The sequence below is a fragment of the Ylistrum balloti genome, unplaced genomic scaffold (assembly GCF_031769215.1).
Source record: "Ylistrum balloti isolate Yb309-2 unplaced genomic scaffold, AGI_CSIRO_Ybal_v1 Utg371562, whole genome shotgun sequence".
NCBI classification, from domain to species: Eukaryota; Metazoa; Mollusca; class Bivalvia; order Pectinida; family Pectinidae; genus Ylistrum; species Ylistrum balloti.
In genome coordinates this window covers 12,652-38,663 of record NW_026782803.1, presented here as the reverse complement: position 1 = coordinate 38,663, position 26,012 = coordinate 12,652, and the positions used below count along the sequence as shown (strand labels likewise).

General features: G+C 33.8%; 1 protein-coding gene across 1 annotated transcript; it reads right to left on the bottom strand.

Moving 5' to 3' along the window:
• Positions 1–122: 122 nt before the first annotated feature.
• LOC132563020 (gamma-glutamyl hydrolase-like) lies at positions 123–25,351 on the bottom strand. The gene is made up of 18 exons (XM_060227783.1): positions 25,263–25,351; positions 17,196–17,291; positions 16,098–16,203; positions 15,507–15,557; positions 14,253–14,337; positions 13,254–13,389; positions 12,847–12,953; positions 11,867–11,960; positions 11,153–11,290; positions 10,468–10,589; positions 5,301–5,410; positions 4,609–4,659; positions 3,669–3,753; positions 3,136–3,271; positions 2,728–2,834; positions 2,012–2,105; positions 895–1,032; positions 123–250 (listed from the first exon to the last, which is right to left on the bottom strand). Exons 2-18 carry the CDS (start codon positions 17,284–17,286, stop codon positions 123–125), a joined length of 1,779 nt encoding a protein of 592 aa, XP_060083766.1. The 5' UTR covers positions 17,287–17,291; positions 25,263–25,351.
• Positions 25,352–26,012: the final 661 nt, after the last annotated feature.

Sequence of the window (26,012 nt, the reverse complement as noted above, 5' to 3'; positions counted from 1 at the left end):
TTTTAGATCTAATTGTGTTTAAAGATCTAGTAAACATCAAATTCTTTGAGATGAAGCGACTGATTTATCTCCGTCGTTAAAAAAGATGGGAAATAAAACAGTGAAGGGTGAATACTGTTCAACTAAGTTCTAAAATTAAAGTAATAAATGTCTTGAAACGTGTCATCCTCCGAAAACACTGGTTGATGGTTATCTATGAGAGCTCTGACCTCTTCGTTGACTGTTGGGAAGGAATGATAACTCTGTCGTGCTGAAAATTTAAAAAAAATCCAGCATCAACATATGAATTGCGTGCATGGCACATTGGATATATTGCAACGAATCTACATTATACCGGGCGTAAAACATAACATGTATTCCAACTTCAAAATCAAATAGTATCCATTTCAATGTTCTCTTTTGGGCAAAAATTACTCAACTATAACGCAACCGTCCTCATATGCAGTGCGTGGAACCCTATCTTCGTTAACTTATCGAGTGTTTCACCACTGTGTTCTGAAACCATGGGAACAGGTAAACAAAAACTGTTTCTCTGATGTTTCCTTTTGTAGACCAGCAGTGTTTTCTCCATGATAATTTTTTCACTTACTGTAAAATCAATTATTTTCGTGTGGAATTTATTTTCATTAATTTAGTAGGTAATCTTAATACACAAATTCATGTTTACGAACTGTGAGAATAGGTATATAAATATATACCGAGCTATATTTTTCAAGAAATCAAATGTCTACGACACAGTTTAATTTTTAACAAAGAAGCAGAGATTGAGCCCCCCAAAATAGATTATTCTACATCAAATACTGTCAGTCCATGCTACATTGACGCATTCACAAAACACATTTAAAATTGTCAATAATAGTAGTAAGCAAAGTAGATTGCGGAATTATCGCCTACCCTCAGCAAGAAAGAAGTCGGCGAAATAATGCGCAACTTGTATGGCGTGGGCGTCATGGTTGTTCACAAAGTGAAGGTCCCAGTTATAGACGTTCTTCTCGGGATGGAACTGGACTCCATAAAACGGGTAGTTTACGGCTGAAAGAACATTACAATACATGTTTCTAGTTCCGTGGCATGGTAACGGACAATTTGATACATAGTGTTAGCTTACGTTGGAGACTAATTGATGACTAAAACTTTGAAGGACATTTGAATGTAAGCGACACCCTGTTAAATGGAATTTTAAAATATAGTTATGCTATCTCATATCTGCATGAATGCATCCTTCTTAAATTTTTTTTTTTCATTCATTTTTTTGTTTTATATACAAAATTCGACTTGTTCGTTATTTTGAATAATTTAACTTCTGAGCCAAATATGACATCCACAATCAGGAAATATACGTTTTACTTATCATAATAACATTTTCACTTATTGCATTGAAAATGTCTTAAACGAATTGCGAATATCACATTATTCCATAATTTCCAAATCTGAAAAAATGGAAATTTCCGTTTTATAGGGTGGCCATCTTTATAATGTTTCTGAGAGAGACAAACATTTATAAGAAACAGATTAAAGTTTCCGCTAAATATCTTAAAGTATTTACTAACCAAGTTATCTCCAGATCCAATTATGTTTCTCATCCGACTGCAAATCGTTATGAAAATATTATCTTGTCAGTGTAATAACACCCGTTCTGTAAACTGTTTAATGACTAATAGCGGGTGTTTTATCGGCTAAAGGTTATGATCGTTTCAAATCTGACTTAAAGCTTCATAGCTTCACAAAGACAGCGATACAGAGTAGGACGATAACCTGTTTATATAAGTATAGCGAAATACTATGTTCACTAATGCCTAAATAGATATGATTTATGTGAAAAACATAATTTTGTATTTGTTTAACTTCGTCAGGGGATCAGTAAAATAAAAATGATCTAGGTCTTATTTATGTCTTATGAAACGAAAGCTCATATATGTTCATATATTCATGTTCGTCAAAGTCGCAGCATACTAAAATCTCACGTAGTATAGTGTTTGATTTCTTTAAATGAACACAGATCCTAATTTACCTTCCATTGATGATATGTACTCTTTTCCATTTCTATCAAAATTCGTCGACATCACACAGTAGAACGTATTCAGCAAACAATTTTCACTGAAATTCTGAATAAACAATACTGATTATTTACACCTACAAACAAATACGTATTCCCAAAAGTCACCAAGTATACATTCCTCTAAGTGATACATTACGTAACTTGTTTTTATGTCTTACCTTGTTCTCATTTTGAGAACATGTTATCAGATAAATAGATGTACAATTATCGTTTAGTTCCTGCTTTACTCGATGGAATACTGCATATTAATAGAATACAACAAAGTCTAGATCTCGAATTGCCCTCAGAATCTAAATCCAAATTCAAAGTCGAAAAAAATTCTAGGAAAACATGAATAAAGGGATTATTTACCGCTGTAAAAAGTACATAGATGGTTGTTTTGTTTACATTTCGTAGATAAAGATATTCGATAAAGTGCTGAGCTTGTAATTAAAACCTATTTAGAACAAATGACTTATTTAACACCAACCCGGACGTCATATTAAGCACGCAAAATACGTTGTTCTTGACGTCTTGTTTGCAGTATGCCATTAATGAAGTATATTCGCGCTGAACATCTTAGTGTAGATTTCAGTCAATATGGCACAGAGGTAGATAACATTTTTTGTTGCAACATCATTCAATAAGAATAAAGTAATTTCTTTTGTGTAATAAAAATGTCAAGTTACCTGCGGCGTCAGTCCATAGTCATGGAGATTGGAAGTGACATTTTCATTTGCTAGTGCTCTGCGCACGTTGTCGGGAATATTCTGGAACAATCTGCTGTTCCGGAAGTCTGTGGACGGTACGTTGACAGGAATATTAATGGTGAAAGAGTCAATAGCCAGTTATATTAAACCATGAAAACTATTAATAATGAAGAAAAAGACCTGCCAAAACTAGTGGATCATATATTTAAGTCCATTACCAGTACATGATCGTTTTGTACTTAAATTACTGTGATATAACATTGTTAAAATGTTGGAACTCATGCAATACTTACAAAAAGTTTTATAAATGAAAAGATGTGAATGCAAATTTAGAAGTAGAAGGGACTAAACCTAGTCGACGACTGAAGAAAAACAATAACATATTACCATGTTTGAAAGTTATAGGTAGAGGTCCATTGTAGGGCCTGTACGCCAGTAGATTCTCTCCTGCTGTCAAAGCTGTTAGGAGTTGGAGACCCTGACAGGTGCCCCAGATAGGGAAGTGATCACCTTCGTCGTTAGCCTGAAACAAAATATCTGACATAATGATAGTGTGTAGAATGACACAACAATCTGGCTATAAGCCAAACATTGACAATCCTTATTCTTAGTGATGTAGTCTAAAATCAATCACCTTCACCATTATCAGCCATGATCATATAAAATACTAGTGATTGGAACTTCAAATTTAAAGCCTTCCAGGGTAGCTTTCCAATTAAGGTTTAAGTGAATTCATTTACATTGTATTAGTTGAGATTTCAAAAAAAAAAAGAAAAAAGAAAAAAAAAACACACTTTTGTTTCATATGGTGTGAAAATACCGTCATTTGGGGAAATACTGACGCACAGGAATATGGTTTACGGAGATCTTTATGAGCGTTTTTGTTTTAATGCGAGTGATAAAGTTAAAGTGGAACATACCTTCAGTGCCATTTTGTAGAGTTTCTTGGCGGCTTGGGCATGGTATGATGTCATGACATTTACACTGCCTCCGGGAAGAAGGACACTAAAGAGATCAGATGATTCATGTGATATTAGAAACATCAAACACCATGTAAATGTTTTGACTATGTTACTGACTTGAGTCATGATTTATGTCATGTATAACGGTTCTACCTGGATGACAATAGACTTAATATTAAAAAAATTACTATTGTTTTCCTACAGTCAGGTATGAGATCCTATTGATCTGGAAGTTAATTATGACTTTAAAGGATAATTATGATGTCCCAATATATTGCTACATTTGTTCATAAATGCACATTATGTTATATTGGCAATTGCCCAGTACAACTCTGGATTAATTATGTATCTGCAATATACACCAATTAATCACATGCTATACCATTATTGTCTGTGATACTTATTAATCATCCGTGATACCTTTTATTTATCACCTGTAATACCCGTTATTTACCTGTGATACCCGTTAAATATCCGTGATACCTATTAATCACCTGTAATACCCGTTATTCACATGTGATACCCGTTAATCATCCATGATACCTATTAATCACCTGTGATACCTATTAACCCCATGTGATACCCGTTAATCACCTGTGGTACCCGTTAATTATCTGTGATTCCTGTTAATCAATCACCTGTAGTACCCACTACCCGCCTGTGATACCCGTTAATCACCCGCGATGCCCGTCAATCACCCGTGATGCCCGTCAATCACCCATGATGCCCGTTAACCACCTGTGATTCCTGTTAATTACCTGTGATACCCATAATCATCCGTGATACTTACCCGGTATCAGGAAATCATTTAGAATAAGATTTGTTATCTGTGATACTTGCCCATGAAATGAAATTTTACCCATTATGATTCTAATCCATTAATTCTCTGTGACGTTACCCATTAATCCTCTTAAAGATATCCTCGTAGTACTCATCGCGCTCGTTAATCCTGAAATAAAAATGTTACTGTTTAGGGGAAATTGAGAAAATGCAACGTTGATAATTTATTATGCAATGTATATTGGTTTGACAAATTTATCACAAATACTCTTCCCGAATACAGAAATACAGTATTAATCATCAATTACACATTAAACTACTTCGACACCATCAAGGTGTTTTACATTTTATAGAATTGTCTGAATTTGTTTTACGTCATTGAATTGTAATATAACATTAGAATATTAAAGTCAGTATGAACCATTGCCAAGACATTAGAAAAGTAGGATACTATAAACACGACATAAAATACAATATGTTCTTAGCATCAGCAATCTAGGACTCGTCCATGATGCTAAAGACCTGAACTGTGTAAGCATAGCATGCAACTAAGAAAAATTCAAATTAGGCAATAGACAGAAACGTAGGATACACGAACCTAAAAACTTCATGATATTCAATATTGATTTATTTAAAAGTCACGTGCATGCGTAAGAATTAAAACTTGGCGAGTATGTCACGGCAAACCTCTGAATATTTGGTTGTTGATTTCTATAGATATTGATGATATCCAGTGTTGTTATACAAACATCGTTTCAGTTACGTTTTATATTGTAGCTCCTAAGGAAATAACACACGCATGCCTATTACCCACTTGATGGGGACAACTCTGGCTCCTGCTGCCTCTGACCATTTGACGTATGACGCAATAATGTAGCTATTTGAGGTATCCGTGTCACTTGTCTCTTGTGCCACCACCCCTTTATAAACAAAAACGTGTGTTAACAATGTAAATGAGTATTTCATATATAAAGAGTCCGTTATTGGCATAAAAGCTAACAATATATAACTAATACTGGAAAAATTGACACTAACGATGATTGTGATTGTAAAGAGAGTTTTATCCGGCCATGATCTAAAATAAGTGTATTTTGTCCGCATTGAAAAGATTTAAATTACCATGTTGGATTGCGGCAAACTGCGGGGAAATTATATCTACTAGTACGAATTAAAATCACTACGAAGAGAGAGCACAAAAAATACAAAAATGAAAAGCACCTTTTAATCCGAACTAAGAATTAGCTACAGTACAGCCAAATAATGAATTGTACTGCATTATACAGCTGTTTCTTCCTTTCTAGAGTCTGAAACCTTAGATACGACTGCGGAAAATCCGGAAGAAGTGATCGAAAGGAATGTCTTAAACCGAATGGAGAATTATTTTTTCCCATTATGAAGGACTTTGGTAATTTATATATATATGTATATATGTGTGTGATAATTTTAGAAGAACGTCAATTACATATTTATATTGTGAAATGTGCCAATATTTGAATGAATTAAGACTGGAACGAAATATCCTTCGGCAGTGTCTACTACCTGCATTCTCGGAGATTTTACAAAAGAAGCACAAGTCAATAGCACCACAGTTTACAATTAGATACAGTAGAGTCAAATAATGAATTCAAATGCATCATACATTTGTTTCGTCCTTTCAGGCATCGATAGCGATTATTGTTTTTGAAATCTAGAGGCAAGGAAGTAATAAAGAGTAATCGAAACAAGCTGCAAAAAATTAGATAGGGTTGTGCAATAGCCTTATCATTAACCAGATTTAGGATTTTTTATATGTCTGATAATTTCTGAAAACGCCAAATATATGTTAGGATATACAAGTACATACTTATTTAAAAAAAAAAAAAACAACAACAATAACGACATAATATAGTAACATAGTAATCAATTAATCTCATACTTCAGCACAATCCTGTCATAATATTTAGTTATTCATAAGGTTATTGAAGTAACACAATCTAAACAAATGCATTATTTATCACCTCTCTATACATCAGCAAGACGTCAAAACAGCATGCATTGTATATTTGCTTACCAATTATAGGCCGTAGATTCAATATTTTTGCTTCATTCGTGTCTGCGAGGAAACAAAGAAGAGTAACAGTCAGCATTGTCCACATGATTGGGTTGTCTGAAATACAGAGATAAATTTGTCATATCACATCCCAATATATATTTCAAAGTATAAAATTGGGATGGTAGGCACTTTTAATTGATGATAAGCGTAAATGTCTTGCCTAACGGTTCCTATTTCACTGTATCTGCCATAGCGACTCGTTCATCTTACTCGATTTAATGATGAAAGGTTGTGTACGTCATAATAAATAGCACTAGAACCTTTGTTTATACAATTATTTATGTAGAAAATGCACCTTGACCCCTACAGCTAAAATATGTTTTATAAAAAATAAGTATTTACAATATGTAGACATGTATAACCGGGTTGCTTTGAGATCATTGGGATAAAGACTTTTAGAGGTACCATCTAAAGAACCTAATTAGAATGCACAGTGAGCAAACAACTTTGGTGTGAACATTTTACCATCGGGAAAACCTGAAAAACCAACATTCATCCTTACAAGAACAACACCTTCAGCATGCAAAGAACAGAAAACGTTGGAATAGTGATGAAATATCAAGATCACTGTATATGCATGATTTAAGATTATGTTGATACAAATGATTACCTCTGGTCCTAAATTTGTCTTCAAATGATGTTAAGCGAATATAATCAAAGAAAGGTGGAAATATTGTAATATTCAAAAACGTAACATCAAAGATACGAGTGTCATAAACAATGAATGTGCCTGGTACAAATTGATGAATGTCCTTAATTAAGAAACAACATGGTGCTTTCCATAATTCCGTCCTTTCAAAATCACAAATAGTTAGTTCTTTTCTACGTTTAAAGTTATAAGAAGTTGATACAAGAATTATTTTATGAATTTCCAAAGTTACATATGGAATAGCGTTGGTTTGAATTTGTTAATTTCTAAAGTTACAAATAAACCTGCGTTAAGTAGGATTTATCATTGTTTAAAGTTACACGCAAAGTTTTGTTTTTGGAATGTTGAAAGTTATTGACAAAATGTTTCTAGAATGGTTGAGTTTATTTCCAAGGCGGTAGGTATGATTTATATAAACCATTGAAAATAGTGCTTGATTTAATAACTGGCCAATTTTACAAACAAAATGGATAAGTATGCTTTTAAGTTACAAATAATTCGCTTGTGAATGAACATTCAAAGGTATCATCAAACGAATACATATAGACAGTTTGGTAAGTTAATCAACAGATAGTTTTTATATCAATGTGGTCACTTGCTACAATCTTAAAATGGATAGGAAAATTTTGGTAAAATAGGTAGCCCAGTACATTTCCATATGGTACCTCGACCGCCTTGATTGAAAAACCCCATCGCTCCAGTATGTTATTATTAATCAGAATGGATTATTTAAATAATAATATAACAAATTCCAGTTTATTATTGCAATTAGAAAGATTTTGTAATTTCATTAACTCGTAAAATCATGGTAAATAATGTGTACTCCTACCTGCTCTCGGATATCAACAGATCCACTTCTTAAAACAGTTGGGTGTGCAATGCGGAGTTTCTCATTTTGTAAACGACAATTCATTGCATTTATATAGCATTATACAATTGGACTAGTTTCAAATGTCCGTGATTAAACAGGATCTCTCCTTTAAACACAAGTCGAATTCCTGGTATATTCTGTTATTTTTAGTCGCCGATATAACACAGCATATTGTCGATTACATTTATACTCTGAATATGGAGTAGTTCCGGGTGCAATTATACAGAAATACAGGCTGAATTCCTGGTATGTCAGATTTGTCTTTCAGTGTTTTTTTTCACAACCTGCCTATTGTTACATCGATATTCATTGTTTATTTGTAAACCCCTTAAACATTATCTCCATTTGCTTAGACCATAACATTTGGCCAATGGGTTGTTGCAGGTTTTCAATGGTTTATATAAACATATGGAAATATGTACGAAATACAATAGATTGGTTAATTGTGTTAATAGAAACAATCTTAGTATACAGGGAGGTCATGATTTGGGAACACAGAAGGTAATTTGATTTGAGAATACAGGTAGGCCTCAGATGTGGAAATAAGGGGAGGCCTTTAAAATGGGAATAGAAGGATATATTGGAAGTGAGAATACAGGAAGGTCTCTGATGTAGAAATAAGGGGATGTATTTGAAGTGAGAATATATGGAGTCCTTTAATTTTAGAATACAGGAAGGCCTTTGTTGTGAGGAATAGGTTTCTAATATAATACTGAATGACTGACGCTGATAATTGTTTCTTCTGCTACAAGAAAGTTTATAAAAAGTGCTTTGGCAAATATTGAGAATCAAATTTTACTGGAAACATTAATTTTGTTTTGAATGGTAATACGTTTTTGAAATAAGGGTTTTGGTTTTCAATTCATTAAAACTTATGGTCATCTCTAAGTATCAAACAACGAGAGCCATTATATAAGTGCATGTTGACCTTCCTCTTCGACTCCGAGGTTCAGACGCGAACATATTACTTCTTAAAACCCTCTGCTCAGGGAGCTTAACATGTTTTAGGTTGACAAGCAAGCAATAATAAATACTGTTATAAAGATATCATTATTATTATTAATGAGTTGAAACAGTTTTTGTGGAAAATCTTTTAATGTATAAAAATCAATACCACGTGGAATCTATCCATCTATACCGACAATATCCTCTGATATATAATGTGTATATATTATATAATGAATTAAAATAATTTAATATGATACTAGCTTGTCGGTGACTTATAGGCTTATCCTTCTCTCAAATTCCTTTATACAATGAAATTATGTTGTGAATTAATTTCTACTTGGTTTATTCCGTTTATTACGTCCTTTGCTCATTAGGAAAATTACGTTGTAAAATGGTAATTTTCAAGGCGAAAACTTTCCATTGAATACTGCAAGAAACCATTATCATAACGGGGAAATTTAGACTGATGATAATTATCTTAACGCGATCTCCATGTCATGATGGTTTTTTCGGGTTTCATTTTATGAAAATTACTGCCTCGAGAAAGACTTGTTATTTTTTTGATTTTTGGGATTTTTTTTATGATAATATCTACAAATTTAGAAAACTCGCGCAATATAAAGATCACACATCGCCGTTCCGGTGTTGTTAACATAGGATACCAATCATTGAACAATGAAGCTGTCTCTTTTTCTGTCATTTTTGAAATTAAAAAAATGACGGCAAAATATTTGAAATAATTCCAATATTTGATTTGACCTTTTTGTCTTATAATTTGGTCACAATTTACAAAACCGTCCTGAAAAATGCCACTGTTTCTTTCTTAGATTGAATCTAAACATGTTATATACAACGAACAGTCTCGAAAGTGGGTATTTTGTGATGCTGATGTTAATTCCATCAGTTTGATTCGTTAGCAAAGGAGATGTGCATCTCTCATATGTGTTTTAATACTTTATGGAGCAAGAAATACTTCTGAAACTTGCTGCCAGACACCAACAATTTCATCCCATAGTATGGCGATTGGAATGAACTTCGTCAAATTATCATGTAGGAAGGTACGATGTAAATTTACTGACAGCGGAAATCCCTATTGCAGTAAAACCGTATAATTAAGACAAATATACTAAAACTATTCTTTCTCGTAAAATGTTTTATTTTGATGTCATGTACAAAGCTTCCAAATAAGCATATACAAATATTTTACATTGAACCTATTGAATGTTATTACTTACATTGGAAGATTTGTGATTTTGGAGTTAATTGATTAAAATGAAATCACAATAATCTTTATTAATTATTAAGTGATTTTTAAAATATATTCAAGTTGAATATTAAATGCTTAGAGACACTGCAACTGAAAAATTTAATTTTTTAAAAGTGTTGAAATAGAACAGTCAGGGGTTACCACTTAAACTCTGAATCTATAGTAATAAGTGTCTTGAAATGACGTATCTTCCGAATACACTGGCTGATCGTTATTAATGATTGCGCTGATTTCTTCATCAACCGTAGGGAAGAAATGACTACTCCGTCGAGCTGAAAATGAAAACAAATCATAACTTATTATAGCAACATCATCATATTTACTGCTTGAAAGATATATTTCATACATCATACTGTCATATTACTTGTAAACCAGGGAGTCCATGTTCAGGTTTTTTTTTTTTTTTTTTCGTACACGAAATAAAAATCTATTTCCCAGCCTTCCGTTCGCGGTAAAACGTGACACAAATATTTCAGCATCAAATTGAACACGTCTTTTATTTCGCCTTATTTGCAAGCGTGTGTTACGAACGAAAGTTCTATATTGCGGCGACAGCTTGATTAATTTCGTGTGGTTTTATTTCTGCCATTTTTCTAGTATGGAATAAATCCACGAGAAAGAAAAAAATATTTAACATGAATTCTATTAAGAAAGAAATAATCAATAGCATTACCGTCGTTAAATAATAAATTTCTTTGTATTAATTTATTGACAAAAAATTCAACGTTGACCAGTTTTCGAGATTTTTAAACTTCCACTTTAATTCTTGAAAGGAGATGCCATTTATTTGATCGGTCAAGTAACGTATAATAATCTCGAGTAGGATCATGCATACCCTCAGCAATAAAGAAGTCAGCGAAGTAATGCGCTACTTGTATGGCGTGGGCGTCATGGTTGTTGACAAAGCGAAGGTCCCAGTTATAGACGTTCTTCTCGGGATGGAACTGGACTCCATAAAACGGGTAGTTTATGGCTGAAAGTAGGAACATATAGCAGTTGTCTACCGTGTATGTACTGTGGTATGTTCATCTTGCCTGAACTAATTTTTGTCATTGAAGTTCAACATCACTGGACATCCTGTCTGATAAGACTTCTGAGTCAAATATGATTTTTAAAGTATATTTAAATAGGGATTAGAATTCGTGAAGATAAATAAAATGACAACGTTCATAAAACATAATATTTTCGTAAGTAACGAAATTTATAAGAGATGATTTTTTTCCGCTTAGGCACTAATATGTAATCTTTTGTTACGATTAAATCAAATGGTTTCATCATAATATTTGCTTTTATGTCTCTTTTCTCTTGTGGTATTTCAAGAAAGTGCAAGAATAGTTGACTTTTAAAATCGGAAATTTGCCTTTCGATGTGTTTCATTTCATGAAAAATCAAGACTATTTGGTATTCCATTCTATGAGAATGATGAAGAATTTAAACATGCTTCTCTTTGTAGAGAATTTGAAATACGATAAATATAGTATCAACAATATAACTTATTTGCAATAATGTAATAGAGCATCCTACTTTTCTATTTTTAATGTTAGTTTACCTTCCATTGATGATATGTAAACATTTCCGTTTTCATCTAAATTTCTTGACATTTCACGGTAAAAATTCTTCAACGCACTGTTTCGACTGAAGTTCTGAAAGATACATACAAAGAGAATAAATGATAAAAAATGTTAATAGATATTAACTGACGTCATCAAATATGGATTTCTTACAATGCATACCCTCGGGTTCGCTGACATTATTTAACAGGATGATCTTAGCGCACATGTCACAGTCAGAAAATACCTTATCATAATCATGATTTCTTTACGTGGGTAATAATTTGTCCTAAATAAAATCCTGCGGGTTTTGTTGATTATAACCAAGCGACGATTATGAGACCTCATTGAGAACCTTTTATGTAATTGACATGTATATGCACACCATGTCTTTTTTGATGAAATACAAGTCATAAACGCGATCTGAACAAATTGCCAATAGTCTCAGTGTCAATATTTCTTCTATTCATAATAAGCTCTCATTTCAGGAGCCACCATGTAAATATTTCTCTTGTCCATGATATTCTGCCTGGGTGTGCTTGATGCCTGTTAGATTTGTCTGTTGGTTTCGTCGTTGTATAACTTGTTCTACGATTGCTTTGGAATTAGTTGTCATGTACATGATAATTTATTTTGACCTTTGACGTCTATTCTTGACCAATGAAAACCAGAATCTAATCAGTGATAAAATTCGATAATTAAATGCTATAGAGGTATTATGGAATTAATTTGTCCAAGGGTTCGCGAGGTGTCTGGCAGAGAGGATTTAATCTTGGGCGGTTACCACAAGATCTATTTAGTATAGATATTTGGTATAGAATATAACGGTCTGATGTATGAATGAAAACTAAATTGAAGAAGGGTTCTATTTATTTAGTACACAACCTTTGTAAGTACCCACGGACGTACAGGCAACTCTGAGGCGGAATACTTACTGTTTACAATTAGTAATACGGGGAGTTAATAGTGAGAAAATTACCGTTGGCGTCAATCCATACATATGGAGATTGGAGGTGGTTTCTTCATTAGCTAGTGCGCTGTAAACATTTTCGGGAAGGTTCCGGAATAATCTACTCTCCCGAAAAGCTACGAAATAACCAATAATGATATAAATGTTTTCAACTTCAAATTTACACAACAGTCAAAGGAACATAACAAAACGGAATGATAGGCCTTATTTACCACTCAAATATGTATAACACATTAGATTTCACATACAAGAAATACATGAAAAAGAAATGCTATTCACAGTTAAACACAAAAATAGTTAAATATAGAAATGCAAAACATTTGCAAACTGTATTACACCTTTTAGGGAGACATTTTGTTTAATTTTGTTTATAAAACACTATCAAATCAACCGAAGATCTACGAAAGAATTATTACCAGATAAGAAGTCTAAACTTGAGACACCATTGTACGGTCTATCAGCCAGAAGGTTCTCGCCTGCAGTCAAAGCGGACAGGAGTTGAAAGCCCTGACACGTCCCCCATATAGGAAAGTAATCTCCATCATCATTAGCCTGAAAGCAACACATTTATATAAGATGTCGTAAAACAATGAATTAAAATGCATCACACAGCCGTCTCGTCCTTCGAAGACTCGTCGGCGATGCTAATAGCATAAATTGTGAAGCCTAATAGGCGATTGATGAAAAATATTAAGTGGTCGAAAAAAATGTCAAACTCTGGATGTGGAGGAGCACCAACCCCATAATTTAGAACGTATTTTATACACACAACTATTTTCGTTGGTCAAAATTCCCGTAGATACTGGGTAAAATACAAAATTCAAAACATATACAATTGATTATAACAGAATGCTATGAAATGACAATCACTCTGTAATTAGTTTACAACTGACCATTTTAATAACAGCGTGCAAAGTTTAGCTAATCAATTGCTGTGAAACGCAGAAATTCACTTTGTGAGAATTAATGTTGTTAAACTTATTTTATAAACATGTTCGGGATCACTTTAGCGTAGACGTTACGATGAAATAGATCGCTCTACTGTAACTGATATCTAATGCAGAACAATTTTATTGTGAAATGGACTATGTAGTTACGTGGATGCACATAAATACACTTCACATGTTGGAAAACGTCCAACATTAATCGAGTTCCTTATTTTTGCGGGACTCAATTTACGTGGACACTGAGTTTTGTAGAATACGTTTAGCTCAATATGCCAATATAAACTTCTTTCACCAATCCCTGGACGTATAAAAAATACACATGAAAACAATGCAAAATAATCCACCACGAAAATGAACGATTTAGCATTAACCGAAAGTCATGTGTGATATATCGCAATCAGGTTATCTTCCAGGAAAATACACACTTTTGAAGGAATGCAAATAGTAAAAAATATATTGGATACATACCCTCAACGCCATGTTGTACAGCTTCTTAGCAGCCTTGGCATGATAGGACGTTATGATATCAATGGAACCCCCAGGGAGCAGCAACCTATGATTGATAAGAGGAATAAACACGTTCATTGACTTTGCCGGAGGTTCTATCCGGGACATTGTATCTCGAAACAACAAACTGATGCGTGGTCAAAGGGTTATAATTACTGTAAGACCATTTTTTCTGGGGCTCAATAATCTTTGGTTTTCAAAAACATAATCATCGTGGACATTTAATTTCGTGGATAAATATAACAGGATGAATCAGATTTTACGAATTTTAAAAGTCCGTAGACATATGTATTCGTTGGTTAAGATAGCATTGAAATCAATGAAAATAAATCTCCAACGAAAATTAATGACACTACAGTATTTAACAGCTCTATTTCAATGACATTTTTTGTGTTTAAGATAAAAAGCAATGTCTTTAGAATGATAACCTTTAATAGTGGCATGTAAAGTATATCATATAAGAATAAGTTTAAAACAATTCAGAACGAGGATGTTACTGACGCTAAGTGAACTTTACAACAACCTGCGAACATATCAGGATCAAAATGCTTCAAGCTTCGCAATTACAAAGAAGGGAAACTTAAAACTGAAAATTTAATTGTATTATTAACGTATATAAAATAATTAATTATCTGTGATACGGTTACTTATCAGTTAGTTCTGTAATACTGATTTATATCAGTAATTAATTATCTATGATACGGGGTGCTTATCTGTTAATTCTATAACATTTACCCACTGAAACGTTTTCAGACTTCTCCTTAAAATATCCATTTGTTGACTACGATATCGATACATTAAGTCTATGTGAAAAACTAACCATTAATTATCCCTGATTCTAGTCAATATATCTGTATGTTACCGTTAGTACTGTGGGCAATATGTCCATTGATTATCTGTGATATTTAATATCAAATTGTTTTAATTTACGTTATTTAAACCTCATTCTGTCAACATTGCGACCATTTTATTTTCGAGTACCTGACTGATCAGTTTAGAATTGTAATTGTATGATAGAAAGTTATATTACACTAAATAAACAAAGTGTCCCCCTCTGTACGCTGGCTGTTAAATACATACCTCCCACATCCGAAATACACATCATATATCATTATTTCTGTATTCTTCTGTTAGTTCTGTGAGAAATGTGTCCATGTATTATGTATGATATTTAATTACATGTGTTGTTACGCAATGGATCTATGTAATAGTTACCCATTGATTCTGTGAAATATAGTCTCATAATAGTCATCCGGCTCATTTATTCTGAAAAAGAAATATAATTGAATGTAAGATTGCAGACATGAACATAATGATAAACCTTGGTTCGAATGTGTGTATGTAGTTAATGTTATGTAATATGATTAATTACTGTTCAAAAATGAGAACAATGTAAACAACATAGAACCACTATCGAACATTAAACACTTCATATGACACAAAGAAATCACTTTTTTCACTTTTTTATTCTAACGATAGTTAAACTTTCACATTTACCTATCCTGAGGTGCATCAATGTACAATTTTATTTATGGTTACGACAATGATGAATTGTTGCCGACTTTAGAACAACAAGCCACAAATGAATCCTGTTAAACAAATTAAGCCTATACAAGATCAAAACTGCATTACATTATATTATAGTTTAAACCACTTTGCTAGGTCTTAAGATATGCTTCTTGTTCTGGTTGATATTAGTTTATAGCATTAGGTTACATGTATATGTTGTAATAACGACATTTTAATACTCTCATATCACCCACTTGATTTCCCTTTTAAACAACTCTATATCAACATTATACCCACTTGATAGGGACAACTCTTGCTCCTGCTGCCTCTGCCCATTTGACGTATGACGCAATAATGTAGCTATTTGAGGTATACTTGTCACCTGTCTCTTGTGCTAGTACCCCTTTATATAAACAAAAATGTATGTTTATAAACATCTGTCATATACAAATGATATTATTATGATACAAACTAGTCACATAAACGATTAACCGATCAACGGATATAAAAGACAGTAATTGTGATTGTAAGTAACGACAGACATATCTGGTAGGTGGCAGTTTTGTATCATGCAGGGTTACGACAAACCATTGAGATTTAAAATTAATCAGGGAAGTCAGTAAATATCACACTACACGTCTAAGATTTTACAGAAACACACGTGTAAATAGTATCATTCAATATAAAATTAGACCTAGATAGAGTCAACTATGATAAAGCTTAATTACTGAATTAGTTATTGGCACATAAAAATGAATCCTTAATTGAACTGCATCACGAAGTTTCAAGTAGACAGGCTTTCGATAAACCTTTCTATTTAGCACGTTTCACTAGAAGACCTATCACCTACCATGTCAAACGATCAGTTATCACTGAAGAGGCCTATGCTGCTTAACACCATTTACATACATCTGATGACACATAATTAATTTACCTAGGTAGGTGTATACAGTTTCTCGGTATGGCTAAGGCGATATTTTTGTTCATTAGATTACATCTATTAAAATTTTAAATATATATCCCCGATAAAATTAGTGTGGTTATTTTTAATTAGACAATACCAGATTACTATAAGTCTAGTCTCGAAAACGAGTCTACACACCGATTTAACAGGAAGTGAAATTTCCTTATTGTCTACACGTGGTAATGGTGTGAAGCCATACTGAAATTTGCTGAAACGTAAGTAATTTGTTAACATGACAATGTCGTAATTTTCAGACACGTGATTAGAAATAAATGTCTCATATATAGATATAGATTTGGGTTGCTTTTTAGCAGTTTTAAAGTTGGTAACCATGGCAATCATAAATCGAAAGTAGTGATGGCATGCTTTGTATTGAAACATCTACAACCAGTTTCAGCAGGAGATCACAGCAACATGCATGATCTGCTTACCAATAATCGGTCGAACAGTCATTGGTTTTGCATCATTTCCGACCGCGAGGAAACAAAGGAGAATGACACTGAGTATCGTCCGCATGGTCATATTGTCTGAAACAAAAAAAAACATGACCGAAATATATAACTTAGCTGATATATATGTCGGATTTATCGTTGCTGTCATACCACGAAGTCAGAATACTTGTCTGTGTACCCTTTGATTTCGGAAGACAATAGGCACGTGTATACAACTGTGTTAAACGCGATGTAAATAATCCATGAATATTGCAACTATTTTATCCTCCGTGTACCTGATTGGTCAGTTTACAAATATTAATTGTATGATAGAAAGTTATATAACAAAAAATGTCTAAAATGTCCCAGGCTATAAGCTGACTGTTCAGTAAATACTTACCACATCCAAAATACACAATATATATATCAAAATAGAAAATTGATTATTGGCGACGTAAAAACAAAAAGCGGCATGACGTTTACAAAAATTTTCATGGACGAGGCACTTCCTGACGCAACGAACCAGTGTTAGATTAGGAAATTACGAAAACATTAATGATAAATTCAACAAGACATACTGGAATTTTATCATACAAAACACCCACACCATTCGATTACGTATTCTACAAACGGAGATCTTCCAACAATCTGTATTATACCTAATCAATAATCTTACCCAGAATCCCCAATGTTCCTTTGAAGAGCAGTCTGAAAAACATTCTTCATTATTTCTATAATCAACAAGATCAACTTTTTTTTGATATACGATGGAATTAGCTACATTTCCGCTAGTATCCGCATACTTCTCTCTAAGATTGTACAAAAGACACGCAAATAGCACCTTTTAATACAAATTTAGAGTTAGATGCTGTAGAGCCAAACAATGCTATATACTGTTTCATACAGCTTGTGTCATATTTCTAAGACTCGTCAGTGATAACACATCAAACAGCTGTTTTGTCCTTCCAAGACTCGTCAGTGATGCCACATCATACTGCTGTGTCATCCGTATAAGACTCGTCAGTGATACCACATCATACAGCTGTTTCGTCCTTCTAAGTTTAGTCAGTGATGTTACATCATACAGCTGCGTCGTCCTACTAGGACTCGTTAGTAATGTTACATCATACAGCTGCGTCGTCTTTCTAGGACTCATCTGTGATGCTACCACATACAGCTGTTTCGTCGTTTAGGGCTCGTCAGTGATACTACATCATCCAGCTGTTTCGTCCTCCTAGGACTCGTTAGTGATGTTACATCATTCAGCTGTTTTGTCCTCCTAGGACTCGTTAGTGATGTTACATCATACAGCTGCGTCGTCTTTCTAGGACTCATCTGTGATGCTACCACATACAGCTGTTTCGATGCTACCACATCCAGCTGTTTCGTCCTCCTAGGACTCGTTAGTGATGTTACATCATACAGCTGCGTCGTCTTTCTAGGACTCATCTGTGATGCTACCACATACAGCTGTTTCGTCCTCCTAGGACTCGTTAGTGATGCTAAATGCCTAGTACATTCTGAAGACTACGAGGCGGCCGTAGAAATGATATTGAATTTATTCTTTAGAATATTTCTTCATATAGCAGGGAAACAGGAGAGATTTTATAATATATAACATGACTAATCCTTATACCATCTATACGCAAACTTTTGAGTTTTATTAAGACTGTATGATAAAGTATATTTCGTTAATAAACAAATTTATCTATAAACAGTAATTTGCTGACTGTTACACTACATTCAATAATTGATATGCAACATATGTTTTACAACAACTTTACATCCATCAAACATCGAAATTACAGTTATCTGTGTATAGACCTCACAAACCAGAAAAACGCACAGCAGTGATTTGGGATTTGTAATACATACGATTATGTATGATTGTATAAGAACGAACAAGGATCTCTTTTTACAATATACATCAAATAATCAATGACAACTTATATTTTTAAAATGTGTACAACGAGAAGTCCTCAGTTTAAGGACGAAAACTAGGAATTTTGTATTCAATATTATTTCATGACTATCGACGACAGATTCTAGCTGTATGTAATGATATGTACACAACACCTGCTGACAGAAGTACATTATAACAATACTACATTTCAATTGGGATTATCACGATAGAAAGTCCATCCGATACTATCTTTTGTTTATGTAAAATTGTGATAAGATAATGGTATATCAAATGTACATATATCTGTAGTAGTAAAGCACGTGGTGTCTGTGATGTTTCATTCGTTATGTACACATAGTGACACATGTGACAATACTTGTGAATACTGTATAAAACCTTTCTTTCTCTTTGTAAGTGGAAACCCGGTCACCTGGGTGAATGTCGAGCGTGTTACCTAACACAGCCCGACCACATGATTACTGAGTATAAACGTAACACATTTGATGTTTATGGAATGCAATCAGTCGAAATGTTATGTGCTTGGCTCTACTGGAACGATAAATGTTACTTCTTTAACGTCTCGGTTTTGTCGGGATATGGTCAAATATTTCATTTTCTACTCCTGCTTGACTCAGTTAAACTACCAAATATAGCCTGTTGTTCAGTTGTCCGTGAACTGGACCAAATGTAGGAATACATCATTTACATATTACGGTAGGGGGAGAACACCAACACAAGTCTGAAACTATATTTTAATTAAAGTTATCAAATTTGCTCTAAATTTGCAGAATCAGACTCGATAAATGTTGATATTTAGAGTCATTATTGAATTAATCAAGATATGGTAGTTTTTATCAGATCTATCTACGGCTTGCAAATGTTATCGCATGTTTTAATCTTTTTAACCTTCCCCTGTCTGAAAATGAATGAGACCAAAAAATCGATCACAGACAAATCGGATAGCAGGCCTAAATATGTATTCCAGGGTGTACCGTGAAAGTCAAAACCTAAACGTCTACTGATGTCCAGAATTAATTTGATAATTAAATAAAATAATAAACATAATTGCAAAATGATCTATAGCTGAATCAGATTAAAATTACTAATGTTTTCTCCTTTTTTCGTGGAATTTCCACACCTATTTTGACTTTGTAAGGAGAGTTTGTAACATAGAAAGTAGTCTGTCAATGAATATTTTTATCATTTGTTGAAATTATGTTAAATCTGTATTAGATTTGATGTCTTTTTGTTGATCTTAGCAAAGTGATTCTGTTACATAGTTATTAGTATTATCGATATCCGAAAACAATCACAAACCAGAAATCTTCCAAGATACAAATATTCAAAGTGAAGTGTCTCGTTAGGTTTGTCATTGGCCGCCATAATGGAACGAAAAAGCGGTTCGAGAATGTCTTTTTATGCGGAACGAAACGTGCCACCTAGGTAACGTTACGACCGGATAGACGAAAGCGGTACTGGTTACTGCCTGAACAAGTAAGCTTGTTGATTACACAAACTCCCATTTCAAGTCATATGGAAGGTTTTCTGACAATCTGAATAACAGATGGAATCGTGGTTTTGGTGGTGTCCTGTTACAGAGTTTGCGTGATCATGTCGATAATATCGTTACGTTGTCTATTCAGGCTGGTGTGTGAAGATATGTACACAACACCTGATGACAGCAGTACATCACAACAGGAGTACATTTACCTGTAAGTCAGTACCCTAATCATTGATCTTGATCAGTGATAATTGTATTATATGTATAAATATACTTGTTGACATGTTGTGTCAAGAGCAAGTCTTTGTCACTTTACAAAAAGTTTTAGTTTTGACAAATAGTTTAAAAAACGGAAAGTTAAAACAGCTTCTTTATGTAAAGCAATAACATAGCATTAAGTCACTAATATAACAAGAATATTTCAAAGGCAACTGCTTTACACAATGCGAGTGTAAGGACAGACATCTAATCTGTCTGGAATATTATCAGTTAATGGTTGACATGTTGTATGTTTGGTTCTGTTGGAACAATAGATACAAATTATTTCACATTTTGTTTTGTCCGAATATTTCATGAACAGCTAATGTATCTATCAAAATTGAATTAAAATTGATAGAAACAAAGTATTTTTCGATATACCAATGTCGATCTACGTGTAACAAATTAAACAGTATAGTGATGTAAATCAACATACCGAATATTGCCATGGAAACGTTCTGTCATCTGACCTTTATAAACATTCGTTAATATTCATCAGATTTTCATAATTTGCCTAATCAAAAACTTAACTTAATCAAAATTTGTAATTCCAGGATATTTTAGAAAAATTTTTTTTATAAATAAAAGGTTTTATTTCAAACACAAAATCGTGCAGGCTCATATGTTAAATACGAACCCAGTGATATGTGTCAGTTCTGTCGAGATATTCTATTACATTCTGAAATGTCGAAATAAATTTGACATAATTTACATCGATCACAAATCAATGTAAATCTTCAAGAGATAACGTTATTGTTCAACGTAACCTTAACCACAAATGATTATACATGTGTCTTCAATCGGTCAATTGAAACAAACAAAGGAGCAAAAACAAGCAAACAGAGATAAAACCGAAATGATCAGATAGAAGGCCTGGTATCTTTTCATGCCCGATCGAGGAATTGAACCCTGACCGTCTCAGTAGAAGCTGAGTATTCCACATAGCCACGAGGCTAACCAGTAGGGTTCAACATAAGAAGACACATTCCAATACGCCTCGAGGCTAACCAGTATGGTTTCAACATAAGAAGATATATTCCACTAAGCCACGAGGCTAACCTGTACGGTTTCAACATAAGAAGATATAAGCCACGAGGCTAACCTGTACGGTTTCAACATAAGAAGACACATTCCACTAAGCCACAACGCTAACCAATACGGTTTCAACATAAGAAGACGCATTCCACTAAGCCACAAAGCTAACCAATAGGGTTTCAACAAAAGAAGACACATTCCACTAAGCCACAACGCTAACCAATACGGTTTCAACATAAGAAGACGCATTCCACTAAGCCACAACGCTAACCAATACGGTTTCAACATAAGAAGACGCATTCCACTAAGCCACAACGCTAACCAATACGGTTTCAACATAAGAAGACGCATTCCACTAAGCCCACTACGCTAACCAATACGGTTTCAACATAAGAAGACGCATTCCACTAAGCCCACTACGCTAACCAATACGGTTTCAACATAAGAAGACGCATTCCACTAAGCCCACTACGCTAACCAATACGGTTTCAACATAAGAAGAAGCCCACTACGCTAACCAATACGGTTTCAACATAAGAAGACGCATTCCACTAAGCCACTACGCTAACCAATACGGTTTCAACATAAGAAGATGCATTTGATATTTTTTCTTCATGTTTGAGGAAGAATGGTATCATTATCATTCATTTTAAAAGGAAATCTGACCATGGTAACCATCGACAGTAGAGAATTCACAAGTCGGAATTCTGATGTTGCCGACGACAGTAGAGAATTCACAACTATGAATTCTGATGGTTACCGTTGACAGTAGAGAATTCACAAGTCGGACTTCTGATGTTGCCGTTGACAGTAGAGAATTCACAAATCTGACTTCTGATGGTTACCGTCGACAGTAGAGAATTCATAAGTCTGCCTACTGATGCTTATCGCCGACAGCCTGACAGGCAGAGACTTCTGGTGGGTGCATAAATTATAAAAGATAATATAATAGTAAGAACGATTACCTCCTTACCTGATCAGCTATAGAATAAGATCCACATCTGAAACATCTAGGTGAACGATAAGGTGTTAACGTCTCCAGTATGTGTAGTGCAATTGACGAAATAGTACAAAGAGCGGACTAGTCAACTACACGCTTCACACACACCACAGCATATTTGTATGGTATTTTAAAAATGGAGTTGTTTGGGTGTCAATATGTAGACCGGATCTTTCCTTTATACACAGCTTGATCTCTCTGTATGTGGAATTATTTTAAGGACTTAGTTCCAGGTCTATTTTATTCCGAGTTTCAATATGGTACTCAACGTTATGTTAACAGCATTCGTGTCATATTAATTATCCTCATAGAGTGTGTTAGAACGCGACAACTCGGCCATAATTACGTACTGTCTACCATAACGAAACTTAATAACACGGTGTGCGTTTAATACAATATGCTTAATCGCTTACAAGTGTAAACAAACATAGCTACATGCATCCGGGTCATATTAGTTTCGGACTCCTTTAGAACCATTTTTATGTCAACGAACTGCCGCCATGTACATACATAAATTAATACATATATCTTTATATAAGAAGATTTATTTTTTAAAAGTGATATGTGAAACATCAGTATTTTTCTTTAAAAAAATGTCCACAGATCCGACCTCAAATTCGCTCTCCTGAAATGATCATTATGTGTATGCGACATGTGACTGCACTTCCGTTTCTTATGTCATCACTAAATCTCAGAGACGCTTGATTTAGCTTACAGTGACCCAGAGGTACACATGTATTACATAAAATCGTCAATCTAACGGAAATGATATTCTGAAAAAAAAACAAAATATAGTAATGTTGCGAAAATGGTATATATCTGTGTTAATGTGTGCACCATTTCTGAAGGTTTAAATTCAACTTCTTATTTATTTATTTTAATCAAATGAACCATATTTCTTGGCAAACTGCTTTTTATAACAAAACCTATTAAAATAAAGTTAATTTTCATCGGTCGGTCTCAAATTCGCTAGTTAATTAAAATTAGAAATGAATCATCAAAAGTGATAATTGAAAAAGAAAAAACACTTTTCCAACGTAAGACGTGAATGTTTGGACTATGGTAAAAATTGCAGGAAGGCGTGGCTTATTGTTCGCGGTCGAGTTTTATTCCTTCGCCAGACGGCAACATAATACTGGCATCCGAGAATAAATTGATTGGTTATGTCATCATTTCTGGGAGTATGATTGACACGTGAAAATGTGTATAAAGAAAAATACACAAATTTGCCAATAAGATAATAACACAGAATATTTTATGGTGAATGGTTTAAATCAATATTTTTTTTATTCTTTCTGGAGGCGTGACATGTTACAGCAACCAAAATTACCCTTGTGGTAGGTCACGTAGATCAAAGGGCATGTGATACGCCTCGACAAAATGGCCGTTCCGAAATACATTACGGTCTGGAACCGATATCCAGACGATATAATAACCATATATTTCATTGACAAAAATAAAAATGTTGACAAATATTTTTTTCTTTTTCTAAATTGATGAGTTCTACTTCTGTAGAAATCTGACATCTTTCTTTGTTTATCCGTTTCCTTTGTAAAGACCTGCAGTAAAGGATTTCACGGAAACAACGATATGTATCTTAACAAAACCCGGTTACTTAGAATTTACCAAGGGTTATCGAAAAATGTTAGTTGTCCACAAACGAATAATCAAGGATTCTCAAAGACAAATTGACACTAAAAATAGCAATCTGACCTATTTCAACAAATCTACTGCTGTGAAATGTTCAGTTCATTTTTTTTCCCTTTTTGTTATCACTGGCTATTGCTCTTATCAGGCTTTAAGTAAAATGAGGTCAGATGATTTCGGGGTTGTAACATAACTCTTTCGTCTATCACCTCGACGTTCAGGGTTCGCTTCCGTGTTCTGAAGTGAACAATGTATATGATCACATGCCCACTATTACGGAAGTTTTCTCGGAACAATCTAGCTTTACAGCTATATAAAAACATGCACGCTTAAACACGTGCCAACATCAAAAGTGAACAATTGTCGATAATCTCTGTGCAGTGCCGACGTAAAATTCATTTAAATGTTACCTTTTTGAAGCAAAATAACACGATTTGTCTCAGTGATCACAGCAGACTATCGCAGTAAATTAATATGATTTACACTATATATGGTAGACATATGACCATTTGGTCAGTTTTATAACTCTCTACATCAATATTTAAAATACCAAATCAATTTTCGTCAATATATGTTATTTTGGAATTCTCGGATTGTTGTGGTAATATTGTAAAGTGTTGATTTCGCCAAAACTTAGGTTAATTACTCACCTACCTGTCAGAAAAAATGCCTGGTAGTTCCTGTGATATACGCTTAATAGGTTAAGTTGTAAACATAACTTACCTTTCGATGATAGTGGAATGAAAATCTGCCTAGGTGTCGTTATGTCGTTGTGTAGGTCGATATGAAGACCGGGTCAATATGCAGACTGCCGGATGGTCACTAGATAACATATACACAGATATACAATACACCTGTATGTCTAAAAATAACTTGGAAAGAAGGGAATGATAATAATGATATATATATAGCCTACTTATTTCCAAATCGTGTGAATTTATCATATATCAAACTATACGCTTTATTTTAAGTTACAAATGATTAAGCAGAAAACCTACCGACCCTTAGGATACACACCATGACTTGATTAAGAAATTATCATTAATTTAGATCATGTTTTTGTCTATATTTATGTCTGTTTACTTATATAACAACATTCCGTATCTCAATGTATATTAGAAAAACACAGTGATACAAAGTACATTTTACATAAAGATATGGAAATATTGATCATACAGGGAAACAATATTGTTCACCAAGAAAGTCGTTTTTTAAACGGGTCAGAATTAGGCTACATGTATATACTAAAATTCTTTTCAGAATAGTTATTTATCGGTTGGTTTACTTTTTGAGAACTGTTATAATGCTATGGGTTCGTCCACAAGCCCTGATATACTGTCCGAAAACACATAAAAATAGAATTTGGTGCTCCCTGCAGTGATTGGGGTTTACAAGTACTGATCAATTGTCCATATATTGTGGGAAGTCAGCCGACGCTGCGTCAAAGGTGTGATATTTCAGTGAGATGACACT

What these genes read in the sequence shown, in the direction of transcription:
- LOC132563020 (XM_060227783.1), bottom strand. Translation starts at nt 17,286, where the DNA reads ATGACCATGCGGACGATACTCAGTGTCATTCTCCTTTGTTTCCTCGCG. An exon ending in TTACATATCATCAATGGAAG is followed by an intron (nt 11,291 to 11,866) that starts GTAAACTAACAT and finishes TCCTACTTTCAG; the next exon opens with CCATAAACTACCCGTTTTAT. An exon ending in ACTATGGACTGACGCCGCAG is followed by an intron (nt 2,106 to 2,727) that starts GTAACTTGACAT and finishes TTGTTTATTCAG; the next exon opens with AATTTCAGTGAAAATTGTTT.